The 17,228-nt window shown below is 51.4% G+C and overlaps 1 protein-coding gene across 1 annotated transcript; it reads left to right on the plus strand.

Moving 5' to 3' along the window:
- The first annotated feature begins 4,109 nt into the window (after positions 1 to 4,109).
- On the plus strand, positions 4,110 to 14,850 carry FN3KRP (fructosamine 3 kinase related protein). Its single transcript, XM_004432895.3, has 6 exons — positions 4,110 to 4,271; positions 9,597 to 9,748; positions 10,132 to 10,223; positions 11,726 to 11,808; positions 13,112 to 13,234; positions 13,732 to 14,850. Exons 1-6 carry the CDS (start codon positions 4,131 to 4,133, stop codon positions 14,068 to 14,070), a joined length of 930 nt encoding a protein of 309 aa, XP_004432952.1. The 5' UTR covers positions 4,110 to 4,130; the 3' UTR covers positions 14,071 to 14,850.
- The last annotated feature ends 2,378 nt before the right edge of the window (positions 14,851 to 17,228 follow it).

Raw genomic sequence — 17,228 nt, forward strand, 5'->3', positions numbered from 1 at the left:
AGCAGTGCCCAGGTCCAAGCCTGGGACCCGAACCTGTGAACCCCGGACCACTGCAGCAGAGTGCTCGCACTTAACCGCTACACCACCGGCAGGCCCCCTCTCTTTCTATTTTCAGTCCTTACCTTAGAAATTACATTATACTGGGCCGGCCCCGTGGCTTATCCATTAAGTGCCCGTGCTCCGCTACTGGCCGCCCGGGTTTGGATCCCGGGCGCGCACCGATGCACCGCTTCTCCGGCCATGCTGAGACCACGTCCCACAGACAGCAACTAGAAGGATGTGCAGCTATGACATACAACTATCTACTGGGGCTTTGGGGGAAAAAAATAAATAAATAAAAAAAATTAAAAAAAAAAAAACTATCTACTGGGGCTTTGGGGAAAAAAAAGAAAGGAGGAGGATTGGCAATAGATGTTAGCTCAGAGCCGGTCTTCCTCAGCAAAAAGAGGAGGATTAGCATGGATGTTAGCTCAGGGCTGATCTTCCTCAGCAAAAAAAAAAAAAAAAAGAAATTACAATATGCATATTTAATTTGTCAAAGACTAAAGATAATCATTACCTTTATCCTTCTCTTGAACAACACAGAGACTTTATTTATTTATTTATTTATTTATTTAGTGAGGAGATCAGCCCTGTGCTACCATCTGCCAATTCTCCTCTTTTTTTGCTGAGGAAGACTGGCCCTGGGCTAACATCCATGCCCATCTTCCTCCACTTTATATGGGATGCCGCCACAGCATGGCTTGCCAAGCAGTGCGTCGATGTGCGCCTGGGATCCGAACCGGCGAGCCCCGGGCCACGGCAGTGCAGTGTGCACACTTAACTGCTTGCGCCACTGGGCCAGCCCCCAACACAGAGACTTTAGAACAATTCACCCCTTTAAATTAAAATAGAAAAAATAATTATTAAAAAATTTTCTTTTTTAAAAAAAATCACTCAAGACGTTGTTCTGTACAATCAATTTTTTTTTTTACGAGAGGAAGATCAGCCCTGAGCTAACATCCATGCTAATCCTCCTCTTTTTGCTGAGGAAGACCGGCTCTGAGCTAACTTCTATTGCCAATCCTCCTCCTTTTTTTTCCCCCTTTTTCTCTCCAAAGCCCCAGTAGATAGTTGTATGTCATAGTTGCACATCCTTCTAGTTGCTGTATGTGGGACTCCGCCTCAGCATGGCCAGACAAGCGGTGCATCGGTGCGTGCCCGGATCCGAACCCTGGCTGCCAGTAGCGGAGCGTGCACACTTAACCGCTAAGCCACGGGGCCAGCCCCTCTAGTTGTTTTTGAAGTCAGGTACCTGAGGGTTACTGTAAATATTCCATAAGATTACCTTTTGACCTTGTTATGAAAAGAAGTTAATCTTGTCAATTTACTGTTTTCCTGTTTAACCTGAGTGGTAACTCAAGGGTCACAAAGATTTATGAACTTGTTTTACAGAAGAAAGGGAATGCCTTTAAGGATCACCAGATAACCAGCCCCCAGCTGCCCTTGATGCCCAGAAGTCACATTGCCCAATGGGCTTATCAGGAGTGAAAGAAACACAGATTACCACTTTATTTCTCCAAAACTCCTCCTACCACACCCCTTAGCTCTGTAAAACCCTCTGCTTTCTTCCCTTGTTAAGATGGATTTGAGAGAACCTATGCTCCCACCTTCTTGTTTTGGTCAATTCGAATAAAACTTTCTCCATCTCCAAGGACTGATGTCTCAATGTTTGGCTTATTGCGCATCGGGGACCAAACTTGAGATTAAGAGGTTCGGTATCATTTTCAGGAGGAAGGTGGGTCCAAACAATCTGCAAATAGAACTTTCTTCATCTGCTCTTATTCCTTAAATCTTCAATCTTTAAGGTCACAGTTATTATTCATTCATTCATTGTTTTAGCACATTCTCATTGAATGCTCACAACAAGACTGGCGTTGTACATCGTGCTAAGCATTGGGAAACAATGGGAATGTGACGGTCAATTTTATGTGTCAACTTGGCTGGGGCACGGTGCTCAGATATTTGGTCTGACAAGAGATTTTCACATATTGAGGTATAGGGTAGCTATTCTGGTTCAACACTGATTCAGCTTGAACTAAAAAGCATGACTTATGGCCTTTCAGACATACATCGTACATCTGCTTTAACCATTAAAGTCAAGAGTGCATTAAACATTATCTCAAAGTAGAAGAATGCACTCTTTTAAGACAGGAATGCATACTTCCCCTCCTATGCCCATCAGTATTGGTAATGCCCCTATCAGTGTTCCTGAAGAGAAGTTCCCTTTCCGGGACATCAGGGTCATGTTGACCTGCTAATTTGTGACTGAATACCTCTTTGAAACTTTGATGAGTGTGTATTCTGGGCATGTTTAATGTATGTTCTTTGTTCTTTTTTTTTTTTTTATAATTTTATTTATTTATTTATTTTCCCCCCAAAGCCCCAGTAGATAGTTGTATGTCATAGCTGCACATCCTTCTAGTTGCTGCATGTGGGACGCGCCTCAGCATGGCCGGAGAAGCGGTGCGTTGGTGTGCGCCAGGGATCCGAACCTGGGCCACCAGCAGCGGAGCACACGCACTTAACTGCTAAGCCACGGGGCCGGCCCTGTTCTTTGTTCTAACATGGTATAAGACTGTACTGAAATCCATGCTTCCCCAGAGCACTTTCTTCCTTTCTGGAAAATAATCCTAGCCTTCCTGGGTTATAATCCTCACCCTGGCTCAAGTAAAACTCACTTATCTCTCTTATCTATAAAATTGATGTGGGGCCCCTGAGTCGTGAGTCTAAAAAGAATTTTCAGATATGAGCTGCTCATTCTTTTGTGCACCTTTATTTTGTGTTCAGAATGGGGACAGGACCCCTGGGCAGTAGAGAGCTGCTGCCTGGAAGTGTCTGTGCAGGGCCAATATATACCATTTTTGGCTATTTTACTATTCTATAGAAATGAGAAAAGAGAAAATATTAGGTGGTCTGGTTAGCCTCAAAGATTAGGGCAAGGGCACGGATGGATGAGACTTGTCCTTGCATTCCAAGGTAAAGTTGGCCTCAAGGAACACGTAGGCAGGAGATTAAAGTCATTGATTACCTCCTGAGGTAAATTCCTTCACTCCCAGCCAGAGGCGACTGAGTAAGCAGGGGCATGTGAGACTGAGTGGAGTCTCACGGAAATTGTGAAACGAGTCATAAACAAGGTTTTGACCACCGTCAGAATGATTATTGGTCTTTTTGCTTTGATGGGTCAAACATTATTCTGGATGTTTCTATGAAGCTGTTTTTAATGAGATTAACATTGAAATCTGTGGACTTTGAGTAAAGCCTCCACAGTATGGGTGGGCCTCATCCACTCACTGAAGGCCTGACTAGAACAGACAGTGACCTCCTCCAGGGAGAGGGAATTCTCTGCCAGCAGAACACTTCCCTGGGCCTTGCCTGCCAGCCTGCCCTGAGGTTTTGGTCTTGCACCTGCACAACTGTGTGAGCTAGTTCCTTTAAATAAATTTCTCTCCCTGTAGACAGCCTGTTGGTCCAGTTTCTCTGGATAACCTGACTAAGACCGGGCAAAGCAGACTTTATTCTGCCCTCAAATCTCTAATGTCTAATTGGGGAGACAGATGCTAATTGAATAATCGTGTGCAAAACAAAAAGAGTAAGATAGCCCCCCAAGGGTGTTGCAGGAGCCGCCCAGGTCAGGGAATGCTGTGAGGTGACCCTCTGACCTCGGGCTGAAGGACACGACAGAGACTTGGCAAACAGGGGACAAGGACAGCCGGCGCAGAGGGGACACAGAGCAGAGGGCAGCGAGCTGGAGCAGGGGCTGTGCCCAGAGAAGGGCAGGCCAGCGGGCGGAGGCAGGGTCAGGGCCAGGGAAAGGCAGAGTCAGGGAAAAGTCAGGCCACGGCAAAGGCCACACAAGGTCAAGGGCAGGTCAAAGGCAAGCTCAGAGGTAGAGCCACCAGGCCCTCATGGCCGGTAAGGAGCAGGCCCCGCCCCAACCACGACGTCGTCCCGCTCCTCACCCAATCCCCGCGCGTCTCCGTGGCCCAGTCCCGCCCCCTCCCGCCCCTCACCCAATCCCCGCGCGTCCCCGCACCGTCGCGGCGTCTCCTTGAGGCCTGAGGCTGGCTGGCGCCCGGGACGCGGGGAACATGGAGGCGGTGCTGAGGCGGGAGCTGGGCTGCAGCTCCGTCAAGGCCATGGGTCACTCCGGAAGCGGGTGCATTAGCCAGGGCCAGAGTTATGACACGGACAGAGGACGAGTGTTTGTGAAAGTGAACTCCAAGGCGGAGGTCAGAGCCGCCGCGGGCAGGGGTTTTGGGGACGGGGTCCGAGGTCCGGCGTCCAGGGTCCGGGTCGGGGTCGGGGTCCGGGTCAGGGGTCGGGGTCCACGGTCCGAAGTCTGGGTCGGGGTCCAAGGTTCGGGTTGGGGTCCGGGGTCCGGGTCGGGATCTGAGGTCCAGGTCGGGGTCCGGGGTCGGGGTCCGAGGTCCGGGTCGGGGTCCGGGGTCCGAGGTCAGGGTCCGGGGTCCAGGGTCTGGAGCCCGAGATCAGGGTCCGGGGTCCGAGGTCTGGGGTCCAGGGTCCGATGTCCGGGTGGGCGTCCGGGGTCGGGGGTAGTGGTCCGGCGTCCTTGTCCGGAGTGCGGGCAGGCAGGGCGGTCACAGTGGCACCCGGTGACCGGTCTTGACTGCGGGCTGTGTCTGGGCCCAGCCCTGCGTTGCTCTCACACCGGGTCCTTAGTGGTCCGTCCGGGCCTGTCCCACGCGTGACCCGCCGCGGCGCCCACGGGCCTCCCGGGTGCGGCCGGGATCCTGCAGTGTGGACGGTGGATGCTGTGGAGGGTTTTCACGTGGTTGATGTGGCCGCTACTTTGGGAAAATCCCTTGTGTTGGGCCAGTTTTGAATAGAGGCAGGTAGGAGACGCCCTTGTCCTGGGGTCTGTGAACTTGCGGGGATCCAAACCCTTTCTGAGATATTGGACATACCGTAGCCCCTGCCGGTCCGTCCAGGCTGCTGTCACAATACCGTAGACCCGGTGCGTAGCAAACATTTATTTCCCACGGTCTGGAGGCTGGAAGCCAAGATCCGGGGCGCAGCAGGTTCCGTGCCTGGTGAGGCCCCTTCTCCCGCGTCCTCAGGTATCCGGTGGTGGGCTCCACCCCCATGACTTAGTCGTGTCCCAGGGCCCCACTGCCTAACACCGTCATGTTGGGGGTAGGTTTCAACATAGGAATTTTGGGGGGACAGGACATTCAGTCCAATGCAGCTGGCCACTGCGTTCTGTTTGTGTATGGACTTTTCTCGACGGCCCTGCGGAGGATCGTGAGCCTCACTGCTGAAGTGGTGCTCGGGCCTGGTTGTTGGGGGACTTCTTTGCCCAGTTGGGGTGGGTCACTCCAGTACTGCCGGCTTGAAGGCCCAGGCTGGCTCCCGCAGGCAGTGGGCGGGATTGGGCTATGCTTTGTTTCCATAGGGCTGAAAGTGCTTACCCCAGTACCTAGTCCTATGGGTCACACACCCTGGCCGGGCTCTTCTGCCTTAGAAATCATCCTGGGGGCCGGCCCTGTGGCTTGGCGGTTGGGTGCGCACCCTCCGCTGCTGGCGGCCCGGGTTCGGATCCCGGGCGCGCACCGACGCACCGCTTCTCCGGCCATGCTGAGGCCGGGTCCCACACACAGCAACAGGAGGGATGTGCAGCTGTGACATACAACTATCTATTGGGGCTTTGGGGGGGAAAAATAAATAAATAAAATCTTTAAAAAAAAAAAAGAAATCATCCGGGGGGCCGGCCCAGTGGCTTGGCGGTTAAGTGTGCGCGCTCCGCTGCAGCGGCCCGGGGTTCGCAGGTTCCCATCCCAGGCGCGCACCCACGCACCACTTGTCAAGCCATGCTGTGGCGGTGTCCCATATAAAGTGGAGGAAGATGGGCACGGATGTTAGCCCAGGGCCAATCTTCCTCAGCAAAAAGAGGAGGATTGGCATTGGATGTTAGCTCAGGGCCAGTCTTCCTCACAAAAGAAAGAAAGAAAGAAATCATCCTGGCAGTTATTTTAGTTTTCTTTGCAGGAGTGGATCCCACCTTCCACCATGTGGGATGATCTCCTTCTGAAGGGCTGCTGTTCTCTGGAGACCAACCTTCAACCCTTTGCTTTACAGAGGTCAGCTGCCTGTCATCCCTTTTATAGGAATTTGTCAATTGTTCGTGCTTGAAGTTACTCTTATCTCAATTTACCCCAAGCAGCGCTAATGTAGTGGTGCGTCTTTCCTGACCTGCTGCAGGGCTTCTCTGGGTTTCTCCTCTTATGTGGCAGCCATACTTTTCATGTCTGTATTTCCACCTTCACTGGCATTTGTAGTAATTCACAACTTGGTGTTGATTACAGGGGAAGCAAGTATTTTCCGTTGATTAAAACAGAACCACTTAGTGATGCTTTTTTTTGTGTGTGTGTGAGGAAGATCAGCCCTGAGCTAACATCTGCCAACCCTCCTCTTTTTTTGCTGAGGAAGACTGGTCCTGGGCTAACATCCGTGCCCATCTTCCTCCGCTTTATATGGGACGCCGCCACAGCATGGCTTGCCACGTAGTGCATCGGTGCGTGCCCCAGATCCGAACCAGTGAACCCCCGGGCCACCGCAGTGGAGCGCGTACACTTAACCACTTACGCCACCGTGCCGGCCCCTAGTGATGATTTTTAAACATTGTTCTGCTGCTGCTGTTTCTTTGGGTTCTTATTCACTTTTTATTTTGTCGTCAGAGTCATTTTCTTTTTGCTGATCTTCCTCAGGTAAGGTCCTTCTAGTCCTTTACTAATAGTTCCAAACATGTCGTTTCTACCATGTTTTGGAATACTTGTGAGTTAGGCAGATGTACTGGCCGTAGCGTCAGCCTTTGCTGGCTGTATGGAGAAGGGACTCTCTATGCTCTTCCTTCCTCCAGACTTCTAAGAGAAGACTACCTTGTTGCTCTTCTGTTTTCCTTCTCACCCCTGCTTGAGTTGACCTGGCCTAGGTTGTTTTCCTCTTAATTATTCTTTTTTTTTTTTTGGTGAGGAAGATTAGCCCTGAGCTAACATCTGATGCCAATCCTCCTCTTTTTGCTGAGGAAGACTGGCCCTGGGCTAACATCTGTGCCCATCTTCCTCCACTTTATATGGGACGCCGCCACAGCATGGCTTGACAAGCAGTGTGTTGGTCCGTGCCCAGAATCTGAACCTGTGACCTCCAGGCCGCCGAAGTAGAGCGTGTGCACTTAACTGCTATGCCACCTGGCCAGCCCCCTCATGATTATTCTTATCTGTGCTTTGCACAGTGTATCATACTCCGCCCTTCAGTTCTAGATCTTTGCTATCACGGCACCCCCACTGATACCGACTTTACCTGGTTCCACTCTAAGTGGCAGTGTTCCTAGGGTTAGTTAGACACTCAGGACCACATAGCGGTAGATATTTTTGTGAGATGCCTTGGCCTCTGGCTGGGTTCACAGATCCTTCTTCATCTCGCCCTGCTTTTTTTTTTGTTTGTTTGTTTTTTTTGGAGAGGAAGATTAGCCCTGGGCTAACATCCGTTGCCAATCCTCCTCTTTTTGCTGAGGAAGATTGGCCCTGTGTGGTGATGGGTTGTAATTAGTATTTTGGTGGTGAACATGATGTACTCTATGCAGAAATAGAAGTACAATGATGTACACCTGAAATTTTTACAATGTTATAAACCAATGTTACTGCAATAAACAAAAAATTAAAAAAAAAAAAAAAAGATTGGCCCTGGGCTAACATCCGTGCCCATCTTCCTCTGCTTTATATGTGGGATGCTGCCGCAGCATGGCTTAATAAGCAGTGGTGCGTAGGCTTGCACCCGGGATCCAAACCTGCGAACCCGGGGCTGCTGAAGTGGAGTACGCAAACTTAACCACTACACCACCAGGCCAGCCCCTCCCTGCATTTCTTAAAAGTTCTGTCCCTTACTTTGCTCTTCACAACCAGTGCTCCAGTATAAAGCGTGGCCAAGGCCCAGTTGTTTTCCCTTTATCTTTTAAAGAGAATGCTCTGAAAATTCTCCTTAAGACACAGTTCTGTTCTTCCTTCTCTGCAATTGTAGCTCTCCATATAATGATTTATATAATAATAATATTTATAAAGTGTTTAGAATGGACAATGTAGGTGTTAGCTGCTAACTCAGTTAATCATGTCAGCAAGAGTATGAAATTGGTACTGTTATCAACCCCATTTTACAGATGAGGAAACTGAGGCACAGAGAGCTTAAGTAACTTGCCCAACGTCAGAGTTAGTACCTATGAGAATAAGTCCATGGCAGCACTGTTTGTAGTAGCCCCAAACTGGAAGCCCAGCTGTCCATCAACAGTAGCCTGGATGAATGCATTCTGGAATATTTGCAGAACTCTATAGAGCAGTGAGAATAAACTGACTGTTGATGCAATCAATGTGACGGAGAAGCCAGGCCACCTGCCCCTGTGTGTAGAATGACAAAGCAGACAGAACAAATCTGCGTGGTGGGGGACGGTGGTGGCTGGGGAGAAGAGCCTCTGGGCCGTAACGGCCGTCCCTGCACCGGACGGAAGTCACGCAGCTGTGCTGACTGTGAGAATTAGACTTGGATGCTTCTGAGCTTGCACTTCTCTGCATGTACTTCTGTAGCATTTTTACTTAATAAAAGAAAAAGATACTTTAAAGGGGAGGAATTACCTCATCTGGGAAGTTAGGGAAGATTTCTCTGCGAAATCAAGACTGGTGTTAGTTGAAATCTGAAGCAGGACGAGGAAGGAGCTCACTTGGCAAAAGATGGGGGATAGTGTTCCAAGCAGAGGTGACGTGGCATGTGAGGGCTCTGAGGCTGGAGAAGCCAGGGGGTCTTTGAGGAACTGAAAGAAGGTTGTGATCCAGGAGCAATGCGGGGTGGTGTGTGTGCATGCAAGTGTAGGGGCGGAGCCCCAGATGAGGGTGGGGAGGTGGGCAGGGCCAGACCCTGTGGGGCTGTCACGCGGGAAGCAGGCAGGGTTGGTAGCTGGGGTGTGTTCAAGGTGGGATCTGCCTTCTCTAAAGGTCACTGCAGTGGGAGCAGGGAGACCAGGTGGAGGAGGGTCACTGCAGTCCAGGGGGAATGAGGACTTCTGGACAGGATGGAACTGGCATTGAGATGAGGTGGTTTTCAGTGCTAGGTAGGAGAGGCCATAGAACCTGGTGGTCCATTCAGGTGAAAAGTGACCCCAGTTTCCTGGCATATGCGGATGGAGGGTCACCTGCGCCTGAGGGGCCAGGTGGGCGGGATTGTGGTTGAGGTGCTGTGTGGGGATGACCCGTGTTCACAGTCCAGCTCTGTGCCGGGCGCTTAGTGGAATATTAGTTAGTAGCCTCTACTTCCCTCCATGTGGAGAGACTTTGGATTCAACAATAGCATAAAAATAGAGTCTAGTACTAGAAAGTGCAATCCCTCTTATTCCTGCGCAGCTTCAGAATGTACGCTCTCCGCTCCTGAAAAGCCGACCAACTGTCCATGTCAGGATAGCCTTGGTTTAAAATTGTGGTGCCTGAGCACACGTGTCTCCACAGAGCCTCTGCGGAAGCAGTCTTGCTCTCCCCTCCTCCATTGTTTTTCTCCAGGCCAGAAGAATGTTTGAAGGTGAGATGGCAAGTTTAACTGCCATCCTGGAAACAGGCACAGTGCGAGTGCCCAGACCCATCAAGGTGCTCGATGCCCCCGGAGGCGGCAGCATGCTGGTGATGGAGCACTTGGACATGTCGTCTCTGAGCAGGTGTGTCTTGGCACCTTCCCTCTTGTTGGCTTTGTTTTCCTCTGAGTGGTACCTTCATACCTGGAGCTTGTATTGGGGGGTATAATTTTGAGGCACGTGCTATGAGGAACCTGTGATGCCACACCTAAGGGGTTCTGTGGCCAGAGGCAGACAGGAAAGGACTCTTTCAAGGTGAGGGGCTGACAAGGACCTGGCCACAAGCTCAGAGGAGGCTGGAAGGGCTGTCAAGTGATCAGGGCCCTTCATCTCCCCCTTACTTCACCAAAATAAACTTTATGTCCTCAAAATATATATTTGACCTACTCTATGTGGCCTGAGGCCTTTCGGATGGGTGTATACTCACGTTTGTGTCCTGTAGTTAGTTGCTGCCTTTGATTTCACAGTCATGCTGCAAAGCTTGGAGCCCAGCTAGCAGATCTGCACCTAAAGAACAAGAAGCTTGGAGAGACGCTCCAGAAGGAGGCCAGCACAGTGGGTATGGGGCTGGGTGGGCCCCAAGGGACCCCTCCAAGCAGAGGACACTTGGCCAGTATGGGTACATGGGTGGGTTGTGCTGCAGCCAAGTGAGGATCAGACCTGTGTTGATGCCAAAGGAAAGGACTGTCTAAATTGTGTTCCCTGCACCCCAGGCTGCATGTTTGGGGTGCAGGGAACACAGTGAATGCAGTTAGTGTACTGTGTTGCAAATGCATTTGAGAGACAGGAAGCATTTCCTGAACTTGAAACCTCATCATATTAGGTTTCTTTTACCTCTCACTCCCTAGAAGAAAACCTATTAAAGGTTCTCTGGCTTTCTATACAGTGCCTTTCTTCTAAGAAAAATCAGATGAGGGGCCAGCCCAGTGTCGTGGTTAAGTTGGTGCGCTCTGCTTCGGTGGCCCAGGGTTCGTGGGTTCAGATCCTGGGCACAGACCTACACACCACTCATCAAGCCATGCTGTGGCAGGTGTCCCACATATAAAGTAGAGGAAGGTGGGCACAGATGTTGGCCCAGGGCCAATCTTCATCAGCAAAAAGAGGAGGATTGGCAATGGATGTTGGCTCAGGGCTAGTCTTCCTCACCAAAAAAAAAAAAAAAAAGAAAAACAAAAATCAGATGTGAGGCTCAGAATGACAGCCCTCGTGTCTGCCTTTCTAGAGCTTAGTGTGGTGTTAGCATTGAGGTATCTTCCAGTATTTTCATCCTTGGAGATTTGATGATCCATGTGTAGCCCATAGGGTAACTCTGCTAGGCAGAGTAGCTGACACACCAGAAACAGATGACTGTGCTAGAGGGATCCTGGCAGACTCCTGTCCTGCGAGAATCTGCTATGCTGGACAGACAGCCTGTCCCTTCCAAGCCACATGTAGCTTAGTCCCTAGGATTTGCTTTGACTTTGCGGAGTGGCAAACGATGAGACCATTTCAAAGCATAGCAGTTTATCTTTCAGAAATGGCAAATGCTAAGCTGGCCATGGAAGGCCATCCTTGCCTTTTTTGTTTTTTTTTTGGTGAGGAAGATTAGCTCTGAGCTAACATCTGTGCCCATCTTCCTCTATTTTGTGTGTGGTTTGCCACCTGATGAATGGTGTAGGTCTGCACCTGGGATCCTAACCTGCGAACCCTGGGCCGCTGAAGTGGAGCACACAAACTTAACCACTAGGCCATGGGGCCGGCCCCTGGCCATCGTTTTCTGATGGCTGATGGGGTAGATTTTTTCCTCCTTTTTTGGATGCAACATTGTCCCTCCTCTGAGCATCCTCTGGTGCCTCTTCTGGGAAGTAGTGGGTGTCCTGAAGTGTTAAGTCTGACAGAACAGGCTCTGTTCCTCGGTCCTGAGGGTTGGTGGAAACCAGGGCCCTTGTTTGTATCTGGATGAGGACAGGGGGTGAAGGAGGGCACACTGAGGTTAGGCCTCAAAGCTGCTCTGAGCTCTAACAGTGGGCCTGTGGGGGGCAAGGTACTAGTTATCCTTCTTGTGTTCCTTTTGCTTTCAAGGGAGAGGAGGTGGGCAGGTGGAACGGCCCTTTGTGGACCAGTTTGGGTTTGACGTGGTGACATGCTGTGGATACCTCCCCCAGGTGAGCGACACGAGCATTTTGCCTCCATTTCCCAATCAGGTCAGCTGTTCAGAAACAGCTAGGGAAAACACACCCTCTCCCTTTTTTGTGAAATTTAGTAAAAATCCTCCCTTTTTTCTTTGCTAATTTGTAAGAAGTTGACATGAGGTTTACCTACCTCACATGCTAGGTAAGCTCCGAGAAACAGAGAAGGACCAACAAGTTAGGATGCTGGATTTCCAGGTGGGCAAAAATTAGAAATTTAAAGAATGTTTAATTTTACATAGTAAATTCTCAAAGGTAGCATAATGAAAAGGGATTGTAACTCCAGGTTTATGGTGTTACGGTTGGCCCCTGGGAATTTCAGCCTGGGGAGTCCTGCTTGACGCCCAGCAAAGGCACAGGGGCTCGGATGTTGGCTGTGCTCTCAGGACAGGCAGGTGGCTTCTCGGAAGGGGGAATACTGAGGAATCTAGAAAACTTCCAGGGATTTTTCTGGGGGCAAGGGGTGCAGTAGACACAAGTCAGATTTTGAAATGTTGTGGGAGGTTGTCCGGGAACCTGCCTAGGGTAGCGAGTGGCTGATGGCTAGGGCTCCCTGGTCCTGGCTGCTCCATGCTGCTGCGGGGGTGCTTCAGCTGGCTCTGCTCCTTCCTCTCCCGCCTGTACCTCACTGTGTGTGTGCACGTATACGTACATTTGGGGGTGCATATGTGCACACGTGTGACAGTATGTGAGGGTGCATGCGTGTGTGCATGATACTCTGTCATTTGGTGTCACATACTGCCCCCTGTGCTTCTCTGCTCTTGCATCTGTCTGTCTTGCTTCCTTCCTGGGTGGTTAACACCTGTGGCCTGGATGTCCTCTCTCAGAGGTGTTTTTGGACGGGGCTCCGCATGACTTCTCATCGTATCACTCTCTGAAGAGGGCAGTGCTGGCTGCTTGAGAGAGACTGAAGAGGGGTCCTCCGTGCCCAGGTGGATGGTCAGAAATGAGCCCTAGGGAAGCCTCAGGGAAGGCCAGCAGCTCTGGCCCCTGTGTTCCCCTGTGAGTATAGATTGAAAGAAAACGTCCTAGAGCTCTTCAGAGGGGAGCCTGCTGCTCCACATTGCAAAGGGCCCCCTTGTTTCCCACTGCTCCTGGGACAGGATCTAAGGTCCCAGCATGTCCAAGAGGCCCCATGCTGCCCAGTCAGCTCCTACCCCTTCACACCCATCCCTGTAGCGGCACCCCTAATGACCAGCCCTTTCTACTTTGGGGTACCTTCTTCAGCTCTGGCATTTTCCTGTGAGGTCTGCTTTCTCTTTTGCTGTTACCTGCACAGGTGAACGACTGGCAGAAGGACTGGGTCGAATTTTATGCCCGGCAGCGCATTCAACCCCAGATGGACATGGTAGAGAAGGGGTCTGGGGACAGGGAGGCCTGTGAACTCTGGTCTGCTCTGCAGGTGAGTGGAGCCATGCACGCCCTGTGCCCGCCATGCCCTGCAGGCCTGACTGGGGAGGTGCCAAGGCAGGTGGACAGGAGGCAGGTGCGGCCACCTGTGGGTCTGGGTCTGGACAGGAGGCAGGTGCGGCCACCTGTGGGTCTGGGTCTGGACAGGAGGCAGGTGCGGCCACCTGTGGGTCTGGGTCTGGACCAGGAGGCAGGTGCGGCCACCTGTGGGTCTGGGTCTGGACAGGAGGCAGGTGCGGCCACCTGTGGGTCTGGGTCTGGACCAGGAGGCAGGTGCGGCCACCTGTGGGTCTGGGTCTGGACAGGAGGCAGGTGGAGCCAGCCAGTAGGGTGGCTGTTGGTGTCCTTCGTCCCTGCCTGAGCTGTGTGTGTCCATGTGCATCTGTGTGCCGTGCTCTGCCTGGGCACGTGGAGCCACACTTAGAAGAGTGCCTGCGTCCCTCCCACACGTATTGGTCACTTTGCTGAGTCTGCATTTCCTCCCTGCAGTTAAAGATCCCTGACCTGTTCCGGGATCTGGACATTGTCCCAGCCCTGCTCCACGGAGACCTCTGGGCAGGAAATGTAGCAGAAGATTCCTCTGGGCCCATCATTTTTGATCCGGCTTCTTTCTATGGCCACTCGGAGTATGAGCTGGCCATAGCAGGCATGTTTGGAGGCTTTAGTGGCTCCTTCTACTCTGCCTACCACAGCAAAATCCCCAAGGCTCCAGGGTTTGAGAAGCGCCTTCGGCTGTATCAGCTCTTTCACTATTTGAACCACTGGAATCATTTCGGATCAGGGTATAGAGGGTCTTCCCTCAGCATCATGAGGAATCTCATCAAATGAGCTGGAGTCCTCTGGAGGGAGGCCTCTGCGGGGAGTCTGGGGGCCTCAAGTTCAGGAGCACCAGATCCTAAGCAGACGCCTGCCCCAGTCCCTCTCGTTCCTCCACAGCCCTCTCCACCAGGGCTTCTTCCTCGTTTCTTCACATACCTGCAGTAGCTTCAGACCAACTCTCCAAGCCTTGTAAAGTACGTAATATCTCAGAAGAAAGGTTTTGTCAACCTAAAGTTGTACACTTCGTTAGACTTCATAGCTGGATAACACCGCACTAGAAATACGGTGTGAACAGAGGGACCTGTGGAGTGGGGGCCGCGTGGAACCACGTGCTGCTGCAGGTGGGGAAGAGGGGTGGCCTTTGTGTGGGCACGTCCCACCAGTGCCCCGTCTCAGCTCCAGGAATGATGCTGCTTGATGGGTAAGAGTTAGGTCTAGACACGAAACCATCTTACCAGGAGTGTCTTATAATGACCAGTTCCAGATTGAGCACATTCCCTTTCCTGTGTCACCTCTGGACCCTGCCGCAGGCTGAGCAGGTCTGGACACTGATTCTGGGAGTGACCAAATTGCTAGCTGCAGGAGCCGCTGCAGTGCCCCTGTCAGCCCATCACATCTGCCGTTTGCTGAGGCTTGCTGAGTCCTCGTTCCTGTGCATCGTGAACCCAGCGCTGAACAGCACTCCTGCCTCCTCCAGTCTTGCAGTGATGAGAAATATTCATGAATGGCATCGATGCTAATAAATCCTTCTGCATAAAAATTTGAATAAACTCAGTGGTTTCAATGATGCATGAGACTGTATATTTCCCTCATTTAAATCATAATTCAATGTTTATCTTAGCTGTTTGCCAACAAACCTTCGTAATATATTGTGACAATAAATAGGTACAACTGTTGTTTTTTTCTTTTTTTTTTGGCCGAGGAAGATTCTCCCTGAGCTAACATCTGTGCCAGTCTTCCTCCACTTTATATGTGGGTCACCAACACAACATGGCTGATGAGTGGTGTAGGTCTGTGCGTGGGATCTGAACTCCTGAACCTGGGCCACCAAATCCGAGTGTGTTGGACTTAACCACTATGCCGCAGGGCCAGCCCCCAATTGTTGCTTCTTAAAAGAGCAGTTATTTTCTTGACTTTGTTTGTAAGCACAGAGCTTCAAAATAAGGGCAGGCGTAGCCTGAGGACTTCCTAACATTTGACTTGGGTGCACTTTAACTGCTGTTCTTAGTCACCTGTGAGATTGGAGAAACAGTAAAGGGAGGTTGAAAGTAACTGTCAAATTACATTTCAGGGAAGAAGCCAATTGGTGGCCACATCCTAGGTCTGGCTTGGAGCACAGCGATGTTAGAGACGACACCAGTGGTCTCATGGAGGCGGGTTCAAGAGGATTGATTCTTTTTTTTTTTTTTTTTTTTTTTTTTTGGTGAGGAAGATCAGCCCTGAGCTAACATCCATGCTAATCCTCCTCTTTTTTTGCTGAGGAAGACCGGCTCTGTGCTAACATCTATTGCCAATCCTCCTCCTTTTTTTTCCCCAAAGCCCCAGTAGATAGCTGTATGTCACAGTTGCATATCCTTCTAGTTTCTGCATGTGGGACGCGGCCTCAGCATGGCCAGAGAAGCCGTGTGTCAGTGTGCGCCTGGGATCCGAACCCAGGCTGCCAGCAGCGGAGCGTGTGCACTTAACCGCTAAGCCACCGGGCCAGCCCAGGGCTTGGATTTTGAGATCTCTTTTTAGGCTCATTCTAGGTTTGTGGCTCAAAACATGGGCTGAGACAACTGAGAGGGAACTCTTGCGGAACAGGGTCTGACTTAGGGTGGGTGCCCCTAAACACAGAAGCTGAGGCTCTGAGAGGGTCGTGTCTTACTGCACCGAGCCCCTCACAGCTGGTCTGCGCACTGTGGAGGCCTCCCGTTCACTCTGCTGTCTTGAGGCTGATGTCTGAAGGGGGGTGTCGGAGGGACACTTGTAAACCGTTGAGGTGGGTGGGACTCTGTTATGGGATGGTGTTTGGCAAACTTTGGGATTCAAAGGGAATCTGAGTAATTACAGCCAGAATAAGAGGAAAATGCAAGTGTGGAAAGAAGTTCAATTTGCTGCAGAGAACAGTGTACCCAACCTCTGGACGAAGTTACCTGTGCTCCAAACAGACATGAAACTAACAAACGCTGTCACTGCATCACATGAGTTGTGTGTCTCTCCATGGCAGATCCTAGCGGATGGCTTAGGAACTACAAAAACCGTCCTAGAAGCCTCACAGCACTCCACTCTGGTGTAATGGAAACCATGCTGCACTTGGCATTGGGAAGACCAGCACCAGGGGGCTCTTAGGTATGTTCCTGGAGCTTCGATCCCGACGCCACCCACGGGGTTGTTGAATATGAGCTTCCTGGTGGGAGTGCCAGCCCATGAGTGCTGCTCAGCACATCTGGTGCATGTCTCCCAGGTTGGGGGACACGCTTCATCTATCATCCCCTTGTTCTCCCACTGAAATTTGCTTCCAAAAGCTTCTTGCATGAGAACTTGCCTGACTGCCTGGGTTTCCTCATGGTGAAGTATGTGGACACACTGGAATACATTCAGAAACAGTGATCAGAGTGGTGGGGGCCTGTAGTGGGTGTAGAAAAGCAGCTGGATCACAGCCATCTCTGAATTCTGAAGAGGTGGCAGAATTCCTGTCCCATTCTGAGAGCAGCCATCTGCCCCGGGGGACGTGGTCCCAGTGCAATTCCGGGTGGAGGCTGGAATGACGGGCTAGCGATGACACCTGGACAGTGTCCACTGGCTCCTGCTGGCTCCAGGTTGCAGCCAGGGCCTCAGGACCCCACCCCCCACCCTGCTGCCTGATTTCAGACTGGGCTGTGGTGATGGCCCTGGGGCTTGTGCCCTCAGCTGCCTTCCTGGGGCCCCTTTTCTGAGCAGCCTTACAAGTCCCCCCTGAGGCTCCCCCAACACGGAGCAATGGGACGTTTCTTGGCTGTGAGCTTTTTCATTCTCAGTGCCACTGGACTTTGTGTTCACAGTAAGGGGTCTGAGTAAGCAGGAGGTCCCTCCTCTGCACAGTGGCCCCATTGGTGCATTGGCCTGTCCCACAACCCAGATCCACGCCCCCCAGACACATTTCCCTTTAACGATGCCGTGTCCTGAGAACTCCCGTCACAGCTCCC

This window comes from Ceratotherium simum, chromosome 16 (assembly GCF_057802395.1).
Source record: "Ceratotherium simum simum isolate JZ-2026a chromosome 16, ASM5780239v1, whole genome shotgun sequence".
Taxonomy (NCBI): Eukaryota; Metazoa; Chordata; class Mammalia; order Perissodactyla; family Rhinocerotidae; genus Ceratotherium; species Ceratotherium simum.